The sequence below is a fragment of the Haplochromis burtoni genome, unplaced genomic scaffold (genome assembly GCF_018398535.1).
Source record: "Haplochromis burtoni strain Fernald_Lab_line unplaced genomic scaffold, NCSU_Asbu1 Contig_59, whole genome shotgun sequence".
In the NCBI taxonomy this organism is placed as follows: domain Eukaryota; kingdom Metazoa; phylum Chordata; class Actinopteri; order Cichliformes; family Cichlidae; genus Haplochromis; species Haplochromis burtoni.
The window spans coordinates 2341893-2367933 of NW_024582420.1; the positions used below are offsets into that span (position 1 = coordinate 2341893).

At 39.3% G+C, this 26041-nt stretch overlaps 1 protein-coding gene across 9 annotated transcripts in view; it reads left to right on the top strand.

The window, feature by feature from the left end:
- Positions 1 to 26041, top strand: part of plekha7b (pleckstrin homology domain containing, family A member 7b) — a 79021-nt gene that overhangs the window by 32182 nt on the left and 20798 nt on the right. For 6 of the 9 annotated variants that reach the window (XM_042221026.1, XM_005931441.3, XM_042221028.1 and 3 more), the window contains 8 exons: positions 7740 to 7823; positions 13232 to 13343; positions 14294 to 14398; positions 14800 to 14872; positions 15287 to 15387; positions 21480 to 21658; positions 23081 to 23509; positions 23753 to 24284. In XM_042221026.1, the coding sequence (XP_042076960.1) occupies positions 7740 to 7823; positions 13232 to 13343; positions 14294 to 14398; positions 14800 to 14872; positions 15287 to 15387; positions 21480 to 21658; positions 23081 to 23509; positions 23753 to 24284 (1615 nt within the window). Of the gene's footprint in view, positions 1 to 7739; positions 7824 to 13231; positions 13344 to 14293; positions 14399 to 14799; positions 14873 to 15286; positions 15388 to 17416; positions 19842 to 21479; positions 21659 to 23080; positions 23510 to 23752; positions 24285 to 26041 lie in introns of those variants that run through there. The other 3 variants (XM_042221027.1, XM_042221032.1, XM_042221031.1) reach the window with 2 other exon arrangements.

Consider the following 26041-nt stretch of genomic DNA (forward strand, 5'->3'; position numbering starts at 1 on the left):
GTGATTTGTCATTGGTCTTGGCCATCAATATTCGTCAAGTAACGTGTGGATAAATCTGTGGTATTAAATATTGACCCAAAAAGCTGCAGGGACCTGCCATTGATTTTTTTTTCTGAGTAATGCTCACTTCAGAAGACTTCCCAACTTTTTCTTTGTCACAGCATATCTCTATTATTGATCCCTGGAATAAGCTTTTAAAAGCCATTTTATTGTCATGTTTTGGGGCATTATACTAACACAGTGTCTTTGATGAATTACTACTTATCACCCTTTATAAATATTTATCAGCCAGCTAAAACTAATGCCAGTGGAAAAGAGGAGGCAGTGCCCAAAGCCTTATCTGCCCTGCCAGTTGCTGGCATATTTGGAATTTATAACAATCTTCAACAAATAAATAACAGGAGTTAATGTTTTTTTTAATAGTAAATATAAGAGATCAGAATCTCAACAGCCACATCTACTTTGTCAATTTTTTAAATCAGGTTTCCATGCATTTGTTATTATTGGTCCAACTCAAGTCTCTCTTACATTCACTGTAAAACAATTAGCTGTTGCCAGACTTGTTTTGCAACAGCATGACCAAAGGACAATTGTGACTCCAATGAAATGTGCTGCGTCAGAACTGCACATGCTTTGAATGTTAATAAGACAACACTTCTTTCATTTACTGCCAACCCTTTTGTTTGACTGATGTTCAGACACTGGCAAGTCTGTGCACCTGTTTTTGAGCCACATTGGGCCCGTTTGAGCCTGTCTTTGTCCAGTGCTACTTGAATAGTGTTTTTTTTTTTTTTCTGGATGACTGTGTTCCATTAAGTAAAGCTTGGACCAAGATTTTCCTATTTCATTTATTCCATCTTAGAGACACAGCTGTCCTTCAGCTGCAATCATTGTGTCATGCTACCAATTCAGCTTGGTGTTGCTGCTGTTGAAAACAATGTAGTTGATGATGAATGAGTGCAGTGATGGGGAAAATCCAGTTATTCAGTGTGAAGCTCGTATCCCTCATTTCCATACTGAACTGCAGTTGAATCTCCCGATAGCTTTTTGGGAGAGACTGCCCAGATAATTCTTCCACAAATGTCAGGGAAATGATGCTGAGCGAGGCTGCTGCAGTCCTCTTCTATGAAACTGATAACGCTCAGTCAACATTCAGAAATCCTGCTGCTGAATGCTTATCTCATTAATGGCTCCCTGTGCACAAACCACTATTATTAAGGCTTAATTATTTTTGCCTCCTATGCTATGGGGTGTTTTCTGGAGGTCCACGATATCTCCCTTATGATGTAATGTCCCGTCGCACTCTGTAACACGCTCTCGTTGCATGGGTGGGGTATTACACGCATAGACATGAGTATTATTACAGACTTCGTTAACAGCTTGTGGCACCTCATTTGGCTTGTCATGTGTGCATATCTCCAGCACATCTTTGATTTGCTTTTATCTTATTCTTTTGAAGCCTATCATCTGCACACTAACATGATACTGTACATTCATTACCGCTAATTGCACTGGTCTGGAAATTAAATCAGCAGCCCAGCTCAATTAAATGATTGCTGTTATCTTGTGATTCATTTCACAACATTGATTTGTAGTTTTTATTTCTCTCAGAGGTCAAATGCAGGCAGATGATTTATGTAAGCACACTGGTTCAAGAGACAGATTTCTGTGCAGCTGCTGTTGCTGTCAGTGCATCTTCTTGACTCAGTGGATGCCTTAACAACCACAAGACTTCCAGTGTTTCAGAGTTGTGTAAGACAGAAAAATTAGGCTAATACTATGTTTGTCCTACGGTACTCAAAGTCAACTATACAAGGCCCACTTAGTTCTCCACTGCACTCCACCTTCGCTATAAGGATGAGAATCACTGGTGAGTTTCTGTGGGCATCTATCTAATGTAGCTTACCAACAAAATCATGGAGGCACTCCCTTGTGGTGCTATTTGGTATTGCAACGGAAACATAAACTTTTATTACAAAGTTGTTTTGTAATTGCCAGCAGTTACTGTAAAATATAAAAAATATTACATTATACATATTTTGTTGACTGGACACAGAATGAGATGTTAGGATGGTTGCCAAGTAGACTACAAAAGTTACTACAAGTATAACAGGCCCTTTATACTTTCTGTTCTCGCCCTTGCAAGCGGCACCACACATCAAAAATAATATCTCATCAATTTTGTCTAAGCAGCATCACCTATTGTTCAGGGAATACTGCTCTGAGTGCTCACACCTTCAGTGTTGGTCATCACTATATCTGTGCATCACCATCAAACCTTCATACCCAAAGTACTTTTTATTTTTTATCAACAAGTTGTGGCAGCTGCACTAGTCTTCATTGTGTACTTTTTCCTGTGGCTGTTGCCCCCATCGGTTCTGCAGGAACTGAAGCCGTGGTACCCACCATACTAAAAACAAATAAATAAATAAATACCATCACATTTTCAGTATATTGTATAGATACAGTATAGTATGTAAAAGTATCTAAAAGTATGGGATTAGGAAGTCTATCTGTCAACTGGGCAAAAAACCCCACCCCAAACCAAACATGTTCACAAGTCACCCAATTCTAACTTATAGTTTGGCACAGTTTTTTTTAATGCCACATTTGAATATTTATAGAATAATATACATGTGCTACTCAAATTTGCCAGATAACTCTTGGATTTGTTGTTCTGTTGATTCCAAATGGATCTGGGAAAAAATATGACTTTTCAAAATGTATCAAACCAGTCTGTCTTACAATTCATTTATAATTAATGAGTTAGTTCCATCATGTATACACTTTCTCATTGCTTCACTGAAAAGCAAACTGAAGTCTTTTTTTGTCACGGTTCTGGGTCTTTCTGACCCAGCTTTTTGAGTTCTTGTGTTTTTTTTATATTATGGTTTATGTTTTGAGTCCTTTGTTGTACTGTGTTTGTTGTTTCTTTAGGTTTCAGTTATGGTTATCATAGGTTTATTTCTTAGGTTTTGTAATATGGCTTCCCTGTGTTCCATGTTGTGTCTACTATGGCTTTCTGTACCATGTTTCAGGTTCCTATGTTCTGTCTCTCCAGTTGCTGTTAAGTTTACATGTCTAGAGTTCAGTCAGTGTGTTTCCTGTTTTACTTTGAAGGTCCGTGTCTCATGTCAGTGTTTCTAGTTTTGCTTCCCTTGTCTCGTCCAGCCTGATTACTCCCAGCTGTGCTCTCCTTCTGTGTCTCATTCCCTCGTTATCCCTCAGTATATTTAAGCCCTGTGTTTCTCTTTGTCAGTGTTGTAGTCTCCCTCATGGCTGTGTTTCCCTGTGTGTCAGTTTATCCATGTCCCAGTTTAGTTTTGTTATATTTTTTGTGCCATTCTGCAATAAAGCAGCTTTTTGAGTTTAATTCCTGCGTGGTGAGTTTTGCGTTTGGGTCCTTCTCCTGCCTGCACACAGCCGAAACATGACATTTTTACTAACTTCAACAATCCTTGGTTGTCTGTTGGATTTAATATATTCCATAGGCCTACAGTATGTTGATACCACTTGGGTTACTGGATTACTTTTTAATTCCCTCTTAGCATAGATCAATACTGCTGTTAAACCAGCATCAAAAGGAGACACTCTGAGGTTTAACCCCAGTTTAAACACTCTAGTTTTCCAAAACTGATGTTGTCGTGGTGGCTGTGAGCATGTTTAGCTGACTTCACGGCGTACAGTTTATTATATGAACTTTAAATGTGTAAACAACGGTTCTGAAAAAGTGTAAATAAAACAATAATGCAATCATGTGTAAATCTCATAAACCTAGATTTTATTCACAATAGAACAGGAAACATCTCATATGTTCGAACTGAGAAATTTTATTATAAGCAACCACACATGTAAAGAAGGCTGTAAAAGCTGAAGGAACATTTTTCAACTAACACTGTTTCCTCTGCACTAAAGAGAAGGAACCATCAGGTTTGGTATCAGCGCTCAGTTTAAAAGCCTGCATCTCTGATGGTAAAGGGGTTCACTGGTGCCTCTGAGATTGGCAGCATGCACATCTGGAAAGCCACCATCAATGCTAAAAGGTATATACAGGCTTTAGAAGACATGGTGCAGTTTAAACATTTGGGGTTTTTTAGCTTGTGTTTTGAATTAAATATGGGTTGATGAGACTTGTATATTGCTGGTTTCTGTTTTTATTTACATTTTCCTTTCCAGTTCTTGAACTTGGAAATGGAAGAAACCATTAGTATGAAAGAACAGGAATAACCTGGCCAATCAAAGCTTGTGATCTGTGAGAAAATTGCTGTCAAGTTATTTTGGTGTCTCTACTTGCAGTGTTGTTACTTAGGGCATATCAGTAATGTATGAACCTGACAATGGTTTACTAAAATAAATGAATAATGCATTTAAGAAATGATTAGGCGGCAACATCATGAAACTGGCAAAAACTCTGCCATGTCCAAAACAAAACAAAAAGACTGAATTGATGTCAAAGATAAATTATTCTCAGTTTAATAGCAGCCATAGGTATAGGGCTGCTGCATATATTTCCCTGAAAGAGATTTATGGAAGCAGAAAGCTCAATTCCAGGAAATAGGGAAAGAGAAACAGAGAGAGGAGCGAAGAGAAAATGGAAAGGGAGGAAGATCTGATAACTGAGGCATTCCCCTGATGGGAGGGAGATAGCTCTCTACCATCCACTCAGTAAGTGTGGGCTGAAACTCAGATAGCACGCTTAAGCAGGACAAAGTGGAGATGGAGAGCTCCCCCTTCAGCCTATATCCTGCTGGCTCCACTTTACTCTGCTCTTTGTGGATGTCAGCCTCTATGAAAGACCCTCTGCATCTTCCACCTGACACAGTGCCGAGAGGATAACCTGCCACCATGGCGAGTCCAGCGGCTTCATGATGATGCATGATCTCAAAACAGGTCAGACTGTTGCCATTATGTGTATTACATAGCAGTATATAGTGGTAGAGAGATATGTTCTCATAGTGGGAACAGTTTTCTTTTTCCCACTGGAGTTTGTTGTTCTTGAAAAAGTTCTATAAAGATTGTACAAGGAGTTTTCATTGTATTCTCGTAGTGTGATTAATTTCTTACAGAAAAACCAGAGTAGTTAGAAACCTCAAGGTGTTTCTGTTGGTGTGAGAGAGTATTAGGTGCTCCGTCCACAGCGCCTTGCCCTTGGTACCCTTCTGTCTGGACCTAACCCATGTATTGGACAGGGATTAGGCTGAGCGTCTTGTTTTGCTGCAAAATATTGCATAGCGTGCCAGGGCTGAATCCAGTTGTTGCAGCAAAGAGAGACAGAGCATGCTCATAGGAACTGAGTTGCAGTGCTGCTGTTTCTGCACAAATTTCTCAGGGAAGGTTTTTGGTTCTCATGAAAAAAAACCAGACTGTCATTTGGTGTTCAGAGTTTGGCAACTGTATATCAAACTCATTTCAGTTCATATAAAAAGCTCCATTTGATGGTGTAAGGGTGTTTGCATTTGGGCAAACTAAACCAGTATTTTTACTTACAGCCCCCTTTTTTGTGGCTCAGCTTAAACTGACACAATGAGACATGCCTTCTTGAAGTTCACTGCAAGGAGAAACATCAATCATTCTTTGCTTTATCTGGTAAAACTCTTGACCCGATGGTTTTGAATGCTGAAATATGCAAGCCTTGAACTCCTGTCAGGATAATATATACTGCATAGTTATCAGATGATGCGTCCCTCACTGTTGTATTGCAACATTTGACTTCATAGGAGACAGAAACAACTGCAGGATGACTGAAAACACTGTCATCTTTTTAAAGTTTTGTTTTGCTCTTTGTGTTGACTTACAAAACTCTTTTAAACAAATCGTGCAACTAAATGAAACCTTCGGTGCTTCCCCACTACATAATTTAGATGGCTGTTCGGTAGCTCACGTACAGGACGTTTATTCCCCATCCTTTAAAAAAAAAAGCATCGTCACAAGCTTTCAAGGAATCTAATTTTCACCAAACAAATGGGCCCAGTGTGCTGCATTGTTGGTACATTAGCTGGGGATGCTTCGAATTCCGTGACAAATAGTTCAGAAGTAATGCGGCTAAAACAAAAGCCTCAAAGAATGCAGATTCCTAATTAACAGGGGAGCCTGGTGCAGTGCTGCTGCCTGTATGTGCCCAGTTCAGCTCAGCAAATTATGAGTGGTCAAATCTCTGCGTGTGTGAATGCATGGGTGTGCAAGTTTTTGTTTATCTATGGATATTTAAATGCTGAATTCAATGCAGGATACACGTGATCGTAAACATGCATTTTATATACCGTTTATACTTGAAGTCATGTTTTTACATCTGCAGAATTGGATTTTTTTTCCTGTGAACTTTGCTGAAATGTCGACTCATAAATCTTTCCAGCCTGCTCTGTTTGTTTCCTCCTCCCTTTGCTGCATGGTGATGCAGTGAAGAACCACTTTCTGTTTCTATCATTCTGCGTCTGTATGGTGCTGAAACTTAGCAGCTTTCCTTCAGAGCATTCACCCCCCTCCCCACCTCCCACTGCACTATAATCATTTATTTACTACTGGCACACTTTAAGTGAACATAGTGTAAACATTTTTTTATCTCAGCAATGTGTTTATCCGTGCCTGTGTGAGTGCTTATGAAAGTGTTTAGCTTCTGCATAGCAGTATTTACCCTGTGAGGGCACAGTATTTTTCAGCTTCAGTGCTGTTAACGATGACAGTGACGATTAAAGGAAACAAAAGAGAGACAGTGAGAGAAGAATTTAATAAATCACTAGTAAAGAGTATCAACTTAAAAGGATTATTTGTTTGTTTAACCCATCATTGCTCCCAGCCTTTTTGTCTTTTGCTTGAATGAAACCATTTCTTTAAGTTGCCCGAGTCGAGACTTCAAACCTGAAATTGCATCTATGATAGCAATATATCAAATGCAATGCAAATTGCTCACCGACATTTTTTTTGTAATATTCCAACATAAAATTGTTAAAAAAAATAAGGAAAAAGTTCAACGGAAAAGAGCGATAATGATAATGAGCAGTGGCAACCTGTCCTGGATAGGCAACAAGTGAGGTACTTTAGATAAATCCAGTGAATGAGTGAAACTAAAAATACCCCAATTATTAGTTTATAAGGATGGGCAATCAGACTTTAAAGCTTGTAAGAATGAAATCATCCATTGAGTAAACCTGCTGGAAACAGGTTTCAGGGCCTGCAGCGTGGCATTATATTTGTTTAGGCTTAGTTTGACACAGTTTGTTGAGTTTGTATTCAAGGAGGATTTGAAAAATATTTTTATTTTGGTGTAAAAAGTGATTATTACCATCATTGTTTAGTCACGTGTAATTATACAACAGACAACAAATAGAAACTTGTCGTGTCATGCTATTCAGCCCTCTCGTCACCAGTAGCTGCTGTTTGCTATTCTTTCATGTGACAGTAGCATGTGTTTATGCTCTAGTTAAAGCAATGAATGGCCCATCTAATTGAAATCAATAAAGCTTGGTGGGCTGGCTTACGGAGAATGCTGAGCCCTACACTCTGTGTAAAGCTATATGAGCCTTGGCTGGCTGCAGGGCTACTGAAGATTCTTTTTTTTTGCTGTTGACTGAATCATCACTGTAAGCTTATGAACTTTATGTGATATTTTTACCCCCATCCAACAGACAGCTAGGAGTATAGAATCACAGGTGTGCAGGGAGTTGATCCAGAAGGAATATGATTAATGACTTGATACTCCTTTTCTTATTTCTCTTGGTGTTGTCTCTCCCTCTGTCCTGCAGCCACAACCTGAAGGCTACATCATTTCGGCATCCTGTGACTGGACAGATTTCCCCTGAAAACATAGATTACACACTACAAGACAGGTGAGCTGGCCTACCTTTTTTTAAGTGAATGATGTATATGACGCTTGCTTAAATATATAAGTTAGTTTACGAACCTGAGATGGGAGTCTTTAGTGTTACTCTCCTTGAAACATGCCACAGCAGGGGAGTGCGAGTGTCTATTCTCCACTAACAAGAAGATTAAAATGGGTTGATTTCCAGTTTTTTGTTTATTAGCAACATAACCAGCAGTCCTTGTCAGAACACAAAAGGATGGGCACTGTCGTATTTGAATAAACTGAATGCATTCATCACCATCACCATGGTATTTATAACACCATAATGGAATCTATGGCAATGACACAACACTCACATCTCGCTTTGATCATATTCATATCACGTCAGGAGCCATGAATCTGACTCATCAATCTGTTATGCTAACGCTGGCTGTATTATAACAGCGAGTTATTCCGGCCCACCTGGGCTGTTTCTCTCAATGCCGTTGACACCATAAAAGCAAACTCCTGACTGTGTGCTCACTGAATTGTTGAGAACTGTTGATTGAAAGGAGGGATTTACTAGGCGGCAACATTACTATATTGTCATGGCACGATAGTCGGATTTATTTCCTTTTATGTCATTGTGTAAATCAAGCAAGGCATTAAAGCTACACAATTCAAGGCAGCAGGTGTCTGGTTGTATTTAAGCTGTCTGGTGTAAGATGATCGTGCATACCAAATATTCCACTATAACAGCACCATGGCGGGGCACAAGCATCTGTTAAAGCAATATAAAACTGATTAAAGTGATTCATATGCATCCTCCACTGTCATTCACTTCTTAAAACTCTCCATCATCCCTTGTTCAGTCCTGCTGAGACACGGATTTGTATACCATCAAAGGGGCTTTAACGCTATGGATGCCTCACTTGCATATTTTCAACAGTAACAAAATGCCACTTCTGATCTCTTTAAGCTCATAAAAGTAAGAATAACACCTGTTTTATGTCTGCTCTACAACAACATTCCAAAGATGCCACGCAAGGGAAAACACAAGTTAAGAAAAGTCAAAGTCATAGCATATACACTAAGTGTACGGTAATTATTTTTATTACTATAAAAGACACTGACACAATTCATACATATGCCAGTCACTGTCTGTGTGAAGTGTTGAACTGAGCTGAGGGAAACATTGCACTCAAAGCAAAATGGATGCAGCACCACAGCTAAAATCAGTAAAAGGTAGAAAATAATAGTAAAGATAGTCTCGTACAAAAGTAATTTCAATTATATTTTACTTGCAAGGAGCCAGACTGTCATTCTACCTGTCATTTTTCAGAGGAATGTTTTTTGTTTTGTTGGTTAGTCACTTAACACTGACCTGTGAATGACTAACTCAATGGATGAATCAGTGTTATGACAACTTTAAACGGTGTCTTTCTCAGGCTGTTGCACTTTGTTTTCTGTGTGTTTGTTGAATTTATGAAAAATGTCCAACAGTTTGAAGGCATAACGTTTTTTCTTTGCACCAACAAGGTGCTTAAAGATAAATTAGCCAAAAACTTGTCATATTTCTGCACAGTGTGGAGTGTGTCCTTACAAAAATCTGAGAAAACTGGACGAATAGAGGACAGAAGAAAAAGTGACAGCCCTACAAAACTATCTACAGCAGATGGGCAGTTCCCGAAGCCATTAGAAGTCCTTAAGGAACAGAACAAAAAAAACTGAGCAAAGATCAGATATATATGGCTCTTCCGCTGATCCATCTACTGTTCACTGAAGCACCATCGGTAATGGTCTCAGTGGAAGGGTAGCTGTCAAGAAGCCATTCTTAAGGAAGGGAAATAGGGAGAAAAGGCTGATGTATGCCAAATTACACAAGAACTGTTCTGAAAATCAGTAGCAACAGGTCTGATGAAAAGATGACTCCACCAATCCTTCAAATCGTTATCAGTATGTATGGATGAGGTCTGAAAAGAGGCATGAGCGGAGGCTCTGTCATAGTTTGGGGTTGCATTTGGTGTTGGGAATTATCAGATTTTGACTCAACATGCAGTGCTGTCTGGAAAGCATCTGATTGGCAAAAGATTTGTTTCTCAGCATGACAATGATTTTAAAGACACTGCCGGTGTGTATGCAGATAGGCAAACACACAATGGAACACTATCAGTCACAGACTGGCCTCCCCAGAGTGTGGACCTTAACGTTACTGAAGAAGTGTGAATCATGTTGAATGAGGCACTCAACATCCAAAGAAGAGCAAAGTTTGCCTGAGCCAGTTTAGGCAGTGTACCAAATATTTACTTTCAAGTTTCCTTAGAATTATACAGACTCTGTCTTTTATACTATGTTTCCAAATAGGCAACATATGAGCAGTGCATCAATTTAGAAGTAATAAAAGACTGCAAGATGATACAATTTAATATTTTAGTGAAACATCATTGGACACTTCATATCTGGTAAAAGCTGCATCTCTTAGACTTTATAACAGTATGCAACACAAGCCGCCTGTAAACTCATCCACTTGTAAAACAGGAGTGAGTGCTCTTTCAGGCCTTTTCTGCTTTTCCTCTGGATCTACTACCACATGCTTTTTTTATCCTTGGTCGTTGCTTGCTGATAGCTAAATTTTATTTCTCCATTTCACAGCATGCTTAAATGTTGTTGCTGGTTTTTTTTGTTCATTAGTATGTTGACATTAGGGGTTCATTCTGCTTGTAATAATACTTTAATAGGAAGTGGGTTTCTTCCATTAATAATTGACTCACTTATTCCCTGGAGATATTGAGGACAGGCAGATCAGGAAAAGGAGCTTCATGAAGCCCGGTTCCACAGAAAGGTTGATCAGACTCTGCTTTACTGGCCTGAAGTGTCAGAGTTTGTCTAGATTATTCTACCAGGATCGAGTCATTGAGTCGCATGTACACTCACTGTCTAAAAAGATTAAAAAAAAAACATCTAGTCTACCTCCATTTCCATCATAGCAGAAGAAGCAGGAAGACATGGAACTTAGCGACATTCCTACTTTGACACCACACTATGTGAAATGTTGCTCCTCTCATCCACATGCCACTACAAATCTCCTGGGGAACTGCTCCAATGACAGTGGTGGTAAACAGTATGAAAACTTCACATAAAACAGCAGAGTCCCCTTGATAAGACAGAAACATCCTGTAAAACTGCTGGCAGCAGTCCAAGCTTGGAGTGAACTACTGTAAGTTGTGCTCCAGTTTGACTTTCCTTTTTCCCCCCCGCTTGTTCTACCTGTATGTTTTCTTGCTTTAGTCTCTGACAGATGCCTCAGTCTTACCTACTTTTCTCTAGATTGTGTGTATTGCGGCACACAAAGGGAAAATCAGCACAAGGATCTGCTCATAACCTATTTATTGAACAATGCAGGGGGAGTTAGAACATTGTCAGGTCACATTAGTTCCTGTTGGTAAATTAGGTTCGACTAAGCACAAACTACTAGGTTACATATATAGCACAGAGGTCACCTGACTACTCATTAGTTATTCCTTCAAGGACCTGACTGATATACCAACCAGTACCAATGTTTGGTCACATAGAAATCTGATATTCGAATATATCAACCAATATTTATTTTCTTTTAGTGGACACGAATGTTCTTTTATGACTTGTTTGGCATCATACAGATGTCACAGAGAGGAAGAGTCCTAAACTAAGTGTTTAAAGCAATCAAAAACATTTGGATCATCAGGAATGCTTGAACACACACTGACCTCATTACCTGAAGCGAAAACAGGTAGGTCACCTTTAAACATGTCACTCTCACCATCAGTAAATTTGTACATGCCCATTGAAGTTGAGCTGCAGTACTTTTTGGCCAAAAATGATTGAAGTTTATTTTTTCTTTACTGGTTATTACAGTGTCCATAACCATAATGCCATCACATTGTTCTGTACTTCAGGTTAAAACGCTTCTCACATTAACTGAGTTCTCTGTTAAGAAGATCTGATGCAAGTCTTGGAAAAGCTATGATGTAACATCATGTAAGGAAATGTATCATTGCATTGCTGTTGGTGGCTCTAAGCGGACTAATGTTGAGGCTGCCGAATGTAATCTTTATTGTTTTACATCTCAGAAGCATCTCAATTCTGTTCTTTTTATTATCTTTGAGGTGCGTTGCATACAGTATACAAAAATGTCAGAAGCTTCACACAAACGGCTGTAGATGCCATGTCGTTGGCCCCTATTTGTAATCTGTACTTTGACGTCATTTCTCTCCTCAGTTGTTTGCAATCAGTCAAAACTAATTAGACCGCAGTAGGTACGAGAGGAAACATTGTTGTTTCCTGGATGGAGAATATGGTAATGACACAGCAGGGAAGAGCTTGGGGCACTTGGGGTATGAAAGATGATCTTCTGTTTAAAAATCATTACAATAATTCAGAATGAGACTTTGGGAAATTTGTGCCAACAGTAAGTTATTCACTTGGCTCCTGGAGTTTTTAATAAATAAAAGAATTCTGCTTTAAAAATGTTAGTCTTTCTGTCCTAACATAGATATGCACACACACACACACACACACACACACACACACACACACACACACACACACACACACACACACACACCCTATGAATAAGCTTTAACCTGTTTTCTGTCATGCCTTTAACTCTGTGATACAAGATTTTCTTCTTTATTTTCTTGATAATTTGCTGTTGGACTCAAATATTTGGTATTGTTGTTCAGCAACAGACACTTGTACTTGCACACTATGGTTGGCCGCAGTCCAAAATACGCTGTTTAAAGTGTTTGAATAGCTTAAAGTGTGGTGCAAGCTATTTGTTATTTGACACCAGCTTGTCTCTGGCATGTGTGACTGTGTTAGTTCTTCACGTTCCCTTTCAATATGATGATGTCATGTGTGAGGTGGGAAGTAGATTCCTTGTAAGCTGTGCGTATGTGCCATTGTTATGATTTTGTCTTTTTAGTTGCAGTGTTATTGTGTGTGTGCGTATTCTGTTGTGTGTGTGTGTGTGTGTGTGTGTGTGTGTGTGTGTGTGTGTGCGCGGGTGTGTGGCGCGTGTGTGTGTCTGTGTGTGTGCGCGCGCGTGTGTGTGTGTGTGTGTGTGTGTGTGTGTGTGTGGTGTGTGTGTGTGTGTGTGTGTGTGTGTGTGTGTGTGTGTGTGTGTGTGTGTGTGTGTGTGCGCGTGTGTGCCGCGAGGTGACTGCCAGGCCAAGTGTTACATGAGTTTTTCCTCACTGTTAACACATCCAGTGGAAAACCATTGGCTCTGACTGGTCTCACGTTGGTGTCAGGAAATAGTCATATCCTTTATATGTGAAAGCTCAGCAAAGGACTGCGCTCTGTTTTATTGCATGTTTGGAGCTTGTCAGAGGAGTTGAGAAGGAACAACACTGCCAGTGCTTTTCATCCTTTTTTGCATTCTGTTTTTCTTCCACGCTGTCGTCTCAAATGTAGGATAGAATCCCGTATGTCCAAGTCAGCGGCCAATCAGAGATCAGCCAACATGGTCACAGAGTCCTCCAAGGCTGTGACCTCAGCAGCAGTCGATGCTTCCTCAGGGTCAAAGGTGAGTCTCAGTGGTTCTCTGAGAAGCAAAGGCTTTAGATATACTGTAGAGCATGAACCAGTTAATGTATTACTGATCGAGATAACCTTTTGTTTTGAGTTTTAGTAAATTATGATGTTACAAATTTTAATACATTTGTTCAATTTGTCATAATATCAGGAGGTAGAACAGGTTGGCGGTTTAATGCCTTGCTCCTCCAGTCTGCATACCAAGTGTGAATGTCAGACTGAAAGTACTTAGATATAGTAAAAAGTGTATATGAATGGATGAATAAAACACAATGGATAACACGCTTTGAGTGCTAAAGCGCTATATAAGAACCAGTCCATTTTCTGTTATAGTCCAGAGATCAATTATCACATTGATTATGTGAGCCACAATTAACAGTCCAAATTTAACAAGTGTAACGAAATTTTATTTCCCCAGTTAACAAATGAGTCGACTACTATTAAGTTACAGTCAGAGAAGCTATATGTATTTAAGTTGAATAGTGCACCTCATTCATTTTGTTATTTTTTTGTTACCATGTATGTTTTTTATTTAGTGTCTTAAAAAGAAAATGATCACAAATCCTGATTTTTGTCTTTTTAAGCGACTCGTCAGCCAAACAGCCTCACATATTTACTGTATAAATGTACCTGAGAGACTGACTGACTTTGTCTAAAAACAAACTCTATTATAAGTGAACACGTGCGTCCACAGGAGTATACTTTTGGTATTTCCTTTTCTCGTTAAGGATGTTTAAAAAAGGAGCTTCCAGGAAAGAAGGCCATTTTATTATTTTAAAGGAAAAATGATTTTTCCTTTCTAAGTAACAAAATGATGCATTTGTTTTCTCTGTACTGTGTAGGCTAGCATCACGCAAAATGACTTTATATATGTTAATTTAAAATTGCCTCATGTTTTATTTTTATTTTGTTACTGATTATGTTTTTCTGTGGCTCCTGCAGGGCTCCAGAGGTACGGGGAAAGTACACAGTTTTGGCAAAAGGGATCATGCTATTAAAAGAAACCTCAATATCCCAGTGGTGGTGAGAGGCTGGCTCTATAAACAGGTGAGGATATTCAGAGTGAGTCCGACAGGCAGATGTGTTATACAGGAGCACGTGTTAAAGACTGAGCAAATGTTTAAATGTGTCACGCAGTGAAATATCAGCCACAGGATTACCATCCTTCACTGTGTAAGAGGTGTAACTGTGCAGTATGGAAGCGATCTTTCTCTGTCCCTTAGCAGAACTTAAAAGCTCATATTGACCTTACAAAACCTTTAAATCTCACAATCCTAGGAAGTATAAAACTACAGTGCTGAATTAAATGTAGCAGCTGCAGCTTTTTGCCAAAGTAATCCTAATTAAAAAGCAGGTTATTCCCAAACTGCACTTTTTAATTAAAATGTATTCCTGCAGGAGGATTTCTAAATATTGTCTGTATTGCGTTTCCCCCGATCCATTTCTAGGACAGCTCTGGAATGCGACTATGGAAACGGAAGTGGTTTGTTTTGTCCGACTACTGCTTGTTTTACTACAAAGGTAAGCGTACGAACAGTGCACTTGGTGAAGGGTTAACATGCAAACCTTTAGCGATCTCCTCTGCTGCCATTTTTGATTAATGACAGCCTGTAATTAGATATATGACATGCTTTTTCCACCAGCTTTTGCATCCTTATTACCTTGAGATCTCTTATTGCGTTGCCATAGCATGTACCTTCTCTCCTTTATTAATAATACTGAATAATAGATAAGCCACATGCCCCATCATACCACATGCAGCCACATGCCCTTGCACCATCTTGAGTCCTGCATGAGTTATGCCTCGCTAATTTTCCTGCTATTCATAAATCTGCAGTCATTTGTAAACATCGTAAAAGATATTGGCAGAATTAGATGTTGTTCTGAATGCAAGTAACAATGTTGTGTGTGTGTGTGTGTGTTCTGATTTCACAGACAGCCGAGAGGAAACAGTACTTGGCAGCATCCCTCTGCCCAGTTATGTCATTTCGCCAGTTGAGCCTGAGGACCACATAAACCGCAAATATGCTTTCAAGGTAACACTGAAGTGGCACTGAGTCAGATCTTTAAAAGAAGTTTTCATGTCTATGTGCGGATTTCAAAACTTCATCTGAGATTATTTATTGCTGCGCTGTTATTTGTTAACAATCCTTCCCCTCACTCTGCTCACTGCAACACAGAAAGGCTGTTTGTGTGCTGCCTGGTGCCCAGATCTCATTTTCATATCTCATTTTCATATATCCATATGTTTATTGTTATTTATCGAGTTATTGTTTTGATTAGGTATGACACTTCTATACTTCAGTATCTACCAAAATGTGTCTTTACAACAGAGCATCAAAAATAGTCAGATCATACAACTTTGGAAAGAAGTTTAAATACACTCATCATGAGCATGAATGCTGTGTTATTTTTTGTTCTTTTTATCGAATTTGCACAGGGTCAGAGGTATACATACAGGATCAAAGACACTGTTAAAAAAATGTAAGGGAACACATCTCAATGGGAAAAAAGTACTGCTGAATATCTATACTGATATGGACTGGCTAATGCATTAGGAATGAAAACATGGCATATCATTTGATGGAAATAAAAATGATCAACCTACAGAGGGCTGAATTTAAAGGCACCCAGAAAATGATGTGGCAGCTATACCATTTTGTCAGAATTCCATTGCAGCACCTAAAAATGGTGCTCAGTAGTTTGTATGAGTGTCTATATGCATGCCTGACAATGTTGGAGCATGCTCCTAGTAAGACATGGATGGTGTCCTGGGGGATCTCCTCCCAGATATGGACCGGGGCATCACTGAGCTCATGACAGTCTGAGCTCATCCTGATTGCAGTCAGGGTGCCGTTGCCTAACCTGTAGAGGTCTGTGTGTCCTTCCATGGATCCACCACTAAACCGGATAATTCTCATTGTCACTGTCTCACTGTTAACCTTCTACTGCACCTATTGTTCATTTCATTAACATCAAAGTAGCTGAAATTGATTAACAAACTCCTCTGCTACTTAACAAACCAGATCAATAGCCCACAAGTGTAATTGACTTGATGCTATACTTTGATTAAAAAGTGTTCCTTTATTTTGTATTTTGAGCAGTGTATATAGATGAACTCACTTAAATCTTTGTAAAGTTGTACTGAAGACTCTCCAGTATCTTCGGCGTTGACAAGGCCAACTTCTTGTTAGTGATCATGATTGAATACAACAGGTAGTTTCTCTTTGCAGGCATACAAGGATTTTTTTACACCAATCATTGAAATAGCCAATACTCAGAGCAATAGGAAAGTCCAAGGAACCCATTGGAGAGCTAAGAAGGAGAATTAGAGTAGATTTACACAAATTGAGAAGGCCTCTTGGAGCGATTTCTAAACAACTGTAGATTTAAAGATTATCAGTTCAAACAACTGTATTAGAAATCATTCAGATTTGTCAGCACTTTGCCAGATTGTGGAAGAAGACCCAAACTTTCTAACCCTAAGATGAGAGGAAACTGGTTAAAATGTTCAGGAACAACCGAGGAACCACCAAGGCTCCAGTCTGCTATGAACTGGAAGATGCTGGAGCACCAGTGTCCACAGCAAGGGAAGTTTTACTGGGAGGGGTTGTGACCAAGCAAGAAGCCCCTGCTCCAAAACTGACAGCTGCAAACTCAATTGAAATTTGAAGATGTCTTTCTTCAGTCTTCTGGAGAAACGTGTTATGGTCAGACGAGACAAAGGTGGATTTATCTGGCCACAATGACGTTAGTATGTTTAGAGTTAATGGCGATGCTTTCAAATGTAAGAATACTGTACCATCTGTCGAGCATGGTGGTACCATCATGCTCTGTGGATGTTTTCCTGCCAGTGGTACTCGCACATTGCACAAAGTGGATGAAATAATGATGAAGATGGAGTACCAAATTCTTCAACTTCACCTCAAATTCACAACTACTGTATACGATTCAAACGTGGTCAAATCTGTGTGTTCCAACAGGACAGTGATGCCAAACACACATCAAAACTGGTTTGGGGATGGATAAAGCAGGCTAATATTAAGCTTGAATGATGACCTTTCCAAGAGCCTCAATCCTATTTCTGGACTATGCTTAAAGGCCAAGTCTGTGCCAGGAAACCAATTAATTTAAGTGAACTCTACCAATTCTGCCAACAAGAGTGATCAAATATCCAGCCAGAATTATGCCAGAAGCTTGGTGATGGCCAAGACGTCTTATTGAGGTCCAACTTGCCAAGGGACATTTAACCAAACAGAGGGGGTATATGGATGTCTGTGCTTCTGTATGTATACTTTGATTCTGTGGATTGGAGAAAATCCAAAATACACTCAAACCTGTGCACCCAATTTCTGTTTTTTTAAGTCATTAAATATGTATGCTGTACAATCTCTCCACCCTGGAAAAAGAACAGTTCAAAGACATCTTTAAAATTCCCCATGATATTCATGACCACAGCTGTAACTTCATTTATTAGTTGCTGAGTTGATATGAGACAGTTCTCAAAGTTCACCCATAAAAATCTATGTAAAGATTACCAAAGGTATGGATTTCATAGAGCTGCCATTGGCTGTTCCGATTTGTAAGATCAGGAGGTCATCAGAGGCGGGTGTCTGGTTATTACTAAGAAATAAATCAACAGCTTTCCATGGAACAGTTAGTACTGATCAAGCCCAAGAAAAGAGACATCCAGAACACAACTGTCTCATATTGTGCCCCACAGCAATAACATTTTCTTTTACCATTTAAAACCGTGGAAGAGATTCAGCAAGTGATTAGAATAGTGAGAAATGTCTAAAGAACACAGGAGCAGCAGTTTACCAGCAGCTAAACTTAACTGAACTTAAACTTTTTATTTATGGTATCTTTTGTAACTTCATTGTATTACATGAAGAACTAATATAGTCTCAAGAGTGGAGAAAGTTTCACTGGAACTAAACAACAGCTCCACTCTTGATTATTATGTATGTTCAGGTTTTTGCAAAACAAGTATTTTGCATGCACCTGAGGTGGTCTTAACTCAGCTTTTTTATATAATTCTATAAATCGTTCTTTCTCAAGTTGTGCAGAGTGTGATGGAATTTTTGACCTCCTGGTTTCTGACCTTTTCTAGAACAAACTCAATAGCGGGGATTAGAGCGAACCGCTACAGTACAACTGTCCGTGTATCAAGTACAGCAGAACTATTTCTTATCAGATTTTATCCACTATTATGAACTGAGAAGAAAAATATGTTTAGGTGTATTCAGTATTCAAAACAGTGTGTGAAGTATAAGAAAATGTTTCTGTCACCAAAATCTGAATGGTAACATAGCTAAAACTGGTGTTAATTGTATCACTTTTACTTTAATATATGTGCATGACGTTTTTCTTACATGCAACAAATATTTTGGGGGTTTTTTTCTTTTGTTTTCTTTCGTTTTTGCAAATTTTGAAAAAAAGAAGGACATAAGAAATTATGTTTCTTGTGTGTTAACATCATCTAAGTCCTCTTTGTGGAAGCACAGAGAGTCCCTCAAAGAATAATAGTGCCTGAATGTTGATGCAGCACAGCAGCACCGGAGTATTCTGTTATAATCCTTTCAGCTCTTTTGGGCTTTTTTTTCTTAGATTATCTGATTGTGAGAGCATGCCAGTGTGAATTACAATGTCTGTGCTCATGTGATATGTATGTACTGTGTTTTAAAGTTCATACAACGGGCACTGAAATTTGTATGGTAATTGCTGCTTAGAATATTAATAATGCATTCAGCATATTTGCTGTTGGGCGGGAGTGTATGTACAGTTAGGAGAAATGAGCGTTGGCTTTGCATTAATACCTTGTATTTAAGGGATCCCCCATCCCCCCACCCTTAGCTCTCCCTGTGCCATCATGCATTAAAGAGCAGGAGATTTCATTATGTGTATCTGAGGTGCTTTGGAAATTTTCAGTTACTGCTAAGCAAGCATGAAAACAGCTGAGTTGTTGTTGGTGTCCAGGAATGATATGTCTCTCTCTTAGATCTACTGACATGTAGAGTTAATTCTAGATTAATCTTTTACCTGGGTTAAAAATGATTTGAAGATGAGGCGAATAAAGTGTAACATTTTTGTTAAAATTGTACTGAAAATCAGCTAAATGAGCGGTTGGATGTATAAAACTTAAGATGTTGTGTAAGGACTTTGGTGCTGTAATGCTTTGTGCTTTGATTCCACAGTGGTGTGTCAAAGCACTTACGATGCTCCCATTATTACTCATTCTTGCTTTTGTGATGACGAGGGACTCCAGCTGGAGCCATTTCTGTTCTCTCTGTTTGAATCAGCACTGATCAGCTGTGACTTTCTGTTATTTTCTGTTCTCCTGTTTTTGCTCACCTCACTGTGTTTCTCTCATTCCCTGTTGGTCAATTGCCTTCCATTGTGACCTGGTGTGTTTGCGTGGGCGGAGTGAGTACTGTTCTCTGTGGGCGGCCGTCCTGAATCACACAGGCTTCCTGTGTTACATGAATAGGTATTTGATTTCACTATAGCCTCACCAGTAGCGCACCATCTTCACCTCCATTTGTTTGCGTCTAGCTGCTGAATGCACATTTCTAAATGTGCATTTAAGCCTCATCATGGAAACGAATGACAAATCATTTATGGACAATGCCAGAGCAATCATTGCTAGATTAGACAAATCTTTTGAGTGGGAAACATTAATCGAGTGCTTTTCTTTTACATGCGCCACATTTAAAACATCTATTACAGTATAAGCATTCTTCCTGGACATGAATGTTAGATATTTAGCGCAGAACTGATAACTCTTTAAAACTTAATCCACCAGTAGCACAAGAGTCAGCACTTTACCCTCAGATGTTTGTTTCATCTATAATCCAAGTTAAACTCCCATATATTTAGCAGGTTCACCAATTACTAACTTTATAAATGAGATCAATTGGCAAATGTTGATGCTCATTTTACCATTTCATCACTTTGAAAATGTAACGTAAATGCTCTGAGGCTCTGGTATTTGTCTTGTCAGGCTGCTATTACTCATCACATTTCCATCATCGCGGGAGAGGGAGAATGGCGAGGTGTCAGCCATTTTTCTTTGCATTTCATGGAATGTATGTCGTCATTAGCAGTTTGCCATCTCCTGTACGTGTGTTTATTTTTTAATACAAGCTATGAAATTAACCCAACACAATTCTCTCCCTCTTTTTGGAAGCAGGTCTTGTTGAGTTTGCTTTGCCGTGTTTGGCCTCTAACATGTTGAGTTTTTAGTAGATTATTGAGTGATAATCATTATAATTATTAATGAATAATAATCATTTTAAATTATGAGTGCTACATAGTAAAGATCTTTCTGAACAGATCAATGAAAATAGAGACTTCTCTTATTAATAAAGTCAGCCTGAACTCAATAAACTACTTTTTTTTTTTATTACAGGTGGCCTTCTGCTTTTCTGTTAATATGATGAATAAGGATATGTATAATTGCATAAAGTTTTTATATTTATTTTGTTTCTCATTATCAAGTGTGTTGTATTGGACTCGTTGAAGGTCATGCTCTTACAGTTCATGTGAAATAGCCAATAAATTCCTCAAAAACATTCATTCTGGAAACCTCTATAGAGTAAGAGTAAATATAGTTTTAATTTCTGTTGAGTAATTGAAGATTTAACATTTCACTTACCTCTTACTATAATATATTGTAAAAGGTAAGGAAAAGTATGTAAACAGTAGTAGTTAAAAAACACCTGTGAAACTACAAACAGCTGCTCACCCTTGGAGTGTTTTTTTATATGCGGTTATGTGTGTGCTTGTGTCTAAAGGAGTCCGTAATTCTGTTTTCTTTCTTCCTGTTTGGTTGTTCGCTGCAGCTGGTATATAATTTGTGTATTTCTAGAAGAATTTCTCTTAAAGACGGGAAGGTGTAACCTTTATGTTTTGCTTTTTGTGTTGCCAGAAACAACAGCAACATATTTTCTGCTGCAGCACTTTTTTCCCCCTCCATTCTTTTTCTGTATATTGTTGCTGTAAACTTCAGTGAGTTGGCAGCGATCATTGAACAATAAAGCACTTATCGGCCTGTCTGGCAGCTTTTTCCTGCCTTTAGTAAGACGCTCTCACGTCTATTCCCCATCTCTCTCTCTCTCTTTGATAGGCGAGCCATACTGGAATGCGCTCCTACATTTACAATAAGAACTCTGTGATTGGCTCACAGGCAGAACACTGCGGGATGCGGACATATTTCTTCAGTGCGGACACACAGGAGGACATGAATGGCTGGATCCGGGCCATGAACCAGGCTGCGCTGATGCAGCAGAGTCACATGATAAAGAGGTTGGTCTCACTCTACTGGGTTCAGTTGGTTGGGGTTCTAGTGCAAGTTTGCACAGAAGAACTGGATATCTATTGAGATTAGATTAAAAAAGGGAGCCTGGATATCCCGATCAAAAACAACTAGAACCTTTGCTAGTGCATCATGCTTTAAGGATTCAACAGCACTGTTATACTGCAGTCCTGAAGGTCAGATTCTTTAGTATCTATATGATTCACTAATAAAATTATGTTTTCTGTAATGGGCTGCATTGTAACTTCAGTATTCTGCAGCTGTGAGTCCAGCTGTGTCTGCAAAGTAGACTTTCTCAAATATTTAATGGAGGGCAGAAATGCTCTAAAATATATAGCCAGATACTCGCTGTATACAGAGTTATCTTACATTAGCAGGCTGTACTGCATAGCTTAAATGATCTATGCAATGTTGCCATCTAGAGACCAATGTACATCACTACCTAATTTTTTAATAATATTTTGGAAAGCGCTCAAAATCCCATTGTTGTGTTCTTTGAAATGAAATACAAGTTATGTGAAATACCCTTTAGACATTAGTGTCCATCAACTATATGAAGTTTGTGAAACTGTAAATAACACACCAAGAAAATCCAATGTTCGGGAATAAGGATACATGTTTTAAAGTATGGAGCATTAGGTTGCAATGCATTAAAAAGGTGGTGCTCTAAATTAAGTATTTGATGAAGATAAAGTGAGTGATATTACTCCGGTGCTCTGGGGTTTCCATTTTAGCTCCTTTGAAAATGTGCAGTTGGATATTTAATGAATAGCTCCCCGTGCTCTGGATTTGTGTCTCTGCAAATGGATTTGGAAATCACCTTTAGGACCACTTAAGGTTGATTAGAGTTCCCATTGTGTTCTCTATTCACTGATTAATACTGTGTAATCTCATAACCCTGTAACAGTAATGTCAGGTATAATTTACCTTACATAACATACTTGATAAAACATATTATTTTCTATCAGAATATTTTGAAGTACAACATTACATGGCAAACTGAAGTACCCTTCTTTTATTTCTCCCGATGTGTATCATTAAAAAAGTGTCATGAGGGGACCTTAAACAGCCTCTAAAATTAGTGAAAACTTCATAAAGAAAAAAAAGGGACTGGGAACTTCTCCGGTCTACTCATTCCTTCGACACTGAGTCTTGTCCAGTAAAGGCATAATCTCCCTGCATCACTGACAACGGGGGATATGAATAAAAATGGCATTTTTGACAGGGTAAAAATGACCAGCTGGCTATAATTTTTTTAACCATATGAATTCTCTTGGAAATTACCACTAAGTGATATTAATTCATCGTGTGGGTGAAAATCATCTGACGTCAGTGAAACTGTATTTACATTTTTACTGGCAGGTTTGACATTGGTTTAAATATCATATCAATCCTATGTCATGTCTTCACAGAGAGGTGGAGAAGCCAGAGAAAGCTGCACAACAGGCAGTCCCACAGACCAACCATGTCCACACTAACCAGAGCTCATCTCAGCCAGAAAGTGCTCACAGGACAGACAGAGGGGAAGCTCAGAGCAATGGTATCAGACTGGCTCACGGAGACGAGGTGAGGTATGGATTAGAGATCCAGGGGAAACTCAGTCAGACAGCCCCACAGGAGAGAGTAGAGAGACTGTCTCCAGACGCTGTTAATGATGCTGCCCATAAGAATGGACAAAAGACTGTAATCCAAGTGGCTCTGCCACCAGAACAAAATGGAAATCTTGTCTATCAGAGGGGTTTCGTTACACGGGCAGACACTGAGAAGCATGTTCAGAGGAAGAACACGTTGGCTCAGGTGGAGCACTGGGTCAAAGTTCAAAAAGGAGACCCCCCGAAGAGGTCAGTCTGACTTCACACAATCAGTTTGACTCAACTAACATTTCTCTATAACAGCAGCATGACTAATGACAAAGAAACTTTGAGTCTATGCCTCCCTCTAGTGGCTTTTATGAGGATTCACTTATTAGATTGCTTTAATCTTTCTACTGAATTTCATTTTATCTTATTTAAAGCATTATGGCTCTATAATAGATAAAAAAAAACACAGCTAAAAAGATTTCTTTGTTTTTCTTTCTTTCATAGTGCTCCCTCTGCTGAGTTCAACCTCCCTCGATGGACTCCTCCCTTAAAGCCCAAATCAAGTGCAGCAGATGTCACCTATCAGTCATTGCCAAAGTCTCCCCGTCTACCCTGTGGCAGCAGCTCTCCTCCAGCAACATGCAATCTGCCCAGTGACTACAAGTACGCCCATGACCGGCTCAGCCACTTCCGTATGTCCACTGACGAGCGAATGGCCACCAAGGAGGGAATGGTGTGGCAGCTGTATGAGTGGCAGCAACGGCAGCAGTTTCGTCACGGCAGCCCCACCGCTCCTATTTACACCGGCCCCAACTTCACAGACTCCTCATCTTTCAGAGTGACTGTAGAAATGCCACGCTCCATCTCTGTTCCTCCATCACCATGTGAAGTCCCACCATCGTCCTTCAAGCCCCTGTCTCCACGCAGACCACACACTCCTTCAGACAGACGCACAGTAAGGCCCTTGGATGAATTGGCACCAGGGGACAGCACAAGATCAAGCTCACCCGGGCATTTTTGTGCCCATCTTTCTCAGGTAGCACACCTAGTTAAGGAGGAGCTTAGTTTGCCTTTCTTTCAGTTAGATTTGTACATTTAGAGTATTAATTGCAGTTCTTAATACTCTAGTTCTAAAATACTCAATGGGATAAAATCATAAATGCACAGAGAAATGTTGCATTCAGTGAACAGTAATACCGTATTTCCCGGACTACAAAGCGCACCTGAATATTAGCCGCACAAGCTAAAATCAGGGGAAAATCCTGTTTTGTACATACATTAGCCGCACCTGACTAAAAGCCGCAGGTGTTTCAATGTTGACTTATCATATGTAAGAGAATATGCACAAAGGGAATTGTCAGGAAAGAGATGGCTATTAATATTTTGAAAAACAAGTTATGGGTACATATTTGCACAGCTTTTTAGGTATATGTAAAAGTAGCGGTAATTACAAGTACGAAACATGTACTGTGCTTCATAAATGAGTAACAAATGTAGTACATAACAGTAGCCTACAGCACACCAGAAAAATAGATTCGGACTACCTTTTAGGCTCAGGTGCAGTGACACGGCTTTAACAAGAAGAAAAGTCAGTCATTCACCATCTTTCTCTTCTTCCTGCGCACTAAAACCCCCAAAGTCCTCTTCTCCAGTGTCGGAAACAAACAGGCTCAGGATGGCTTCGTCATCCACTCTCAGCTTCTTTCCTTCGTTGTCACTTTCAAAACCAAAGAAATCCTCGTTGTCAGTGTCAGAGTCGAACACCCTCAGAAGGGCCGTGGCGGTGTCCTCCTCTCCATCACGCAGCAGTCCAGCCCTTCGAAATCCGTTGGTGATCATGGATGTTTTCACACTTTTCCACGCTGTCAGAATCCACCGGTGGAGTTGAGCATGACTTGCTTTTCGCAAGTTTATTGCCGCTCGTCATTCACGCCTCCGGCTGAACGTGTAGCGTTAATTTGAAGTTTGTTTTTCGCGCTACTTGTACGGCACTATGTTGCCTGGCGGACGGACATGTGACTAACATACCACTCTTGAACCCCGATACTGTGTGTCTGATCACATGCCCTTCCGCCAGGCAACGTAGTGCCGTACAACAGCGGAACAAACAAAACAAATCGTCTTACGATATGACAAAAATCATGGATAATCCATAGAAAAGCCGCACCTGACTAAAAGCCGCAGGGTTCAAAGCTTGTGCAAAAAGTAGCGGCTTATAGCCCGACAATTACGGTAATTTAATATCCATTTTATTAAATAAACCTGCAAATACCTGTTTTTACTTTGATTTACATGATGATAAACTGTAGTTAAGATATAATAGGTAAGAATAGTGCACGTGTCATTCCATATTTTTAATTAGCCTCCCATAGATTAAAACCAGCAAAGAACTGATTCCTCTGTGTAAGAGGACCTTTGTTAATTGGATATTAAATATTACTGGTTACATTTTCTTTTGCTTTCATCTAAAAACAAAAAGTCTTTTGACTGATTGGTTATCTAAATAATTAATTGACTAACGAATAAAATAAATGGCAGAGTAACTGAAAATAATACTTGTGTTCCCAGCTAGTTCAATTAATCTCTTCAGTGTATCTTGAATGATGGGAACAGTGGAGTTTTTGTGGATGGTGTGAAAGTAGCCGGTGTGTTGACAGTGTTGTTTCTCTCCCATAGTAAGCTTGGATGGAGACCTGCACATAGTGTTGGATGGAAAGATGAAAGTCCCACCCTTTATGAATTTATGTGCTGATACTCAGTAATTGGGCCTTAAACACTGGTGATACTGTGAGA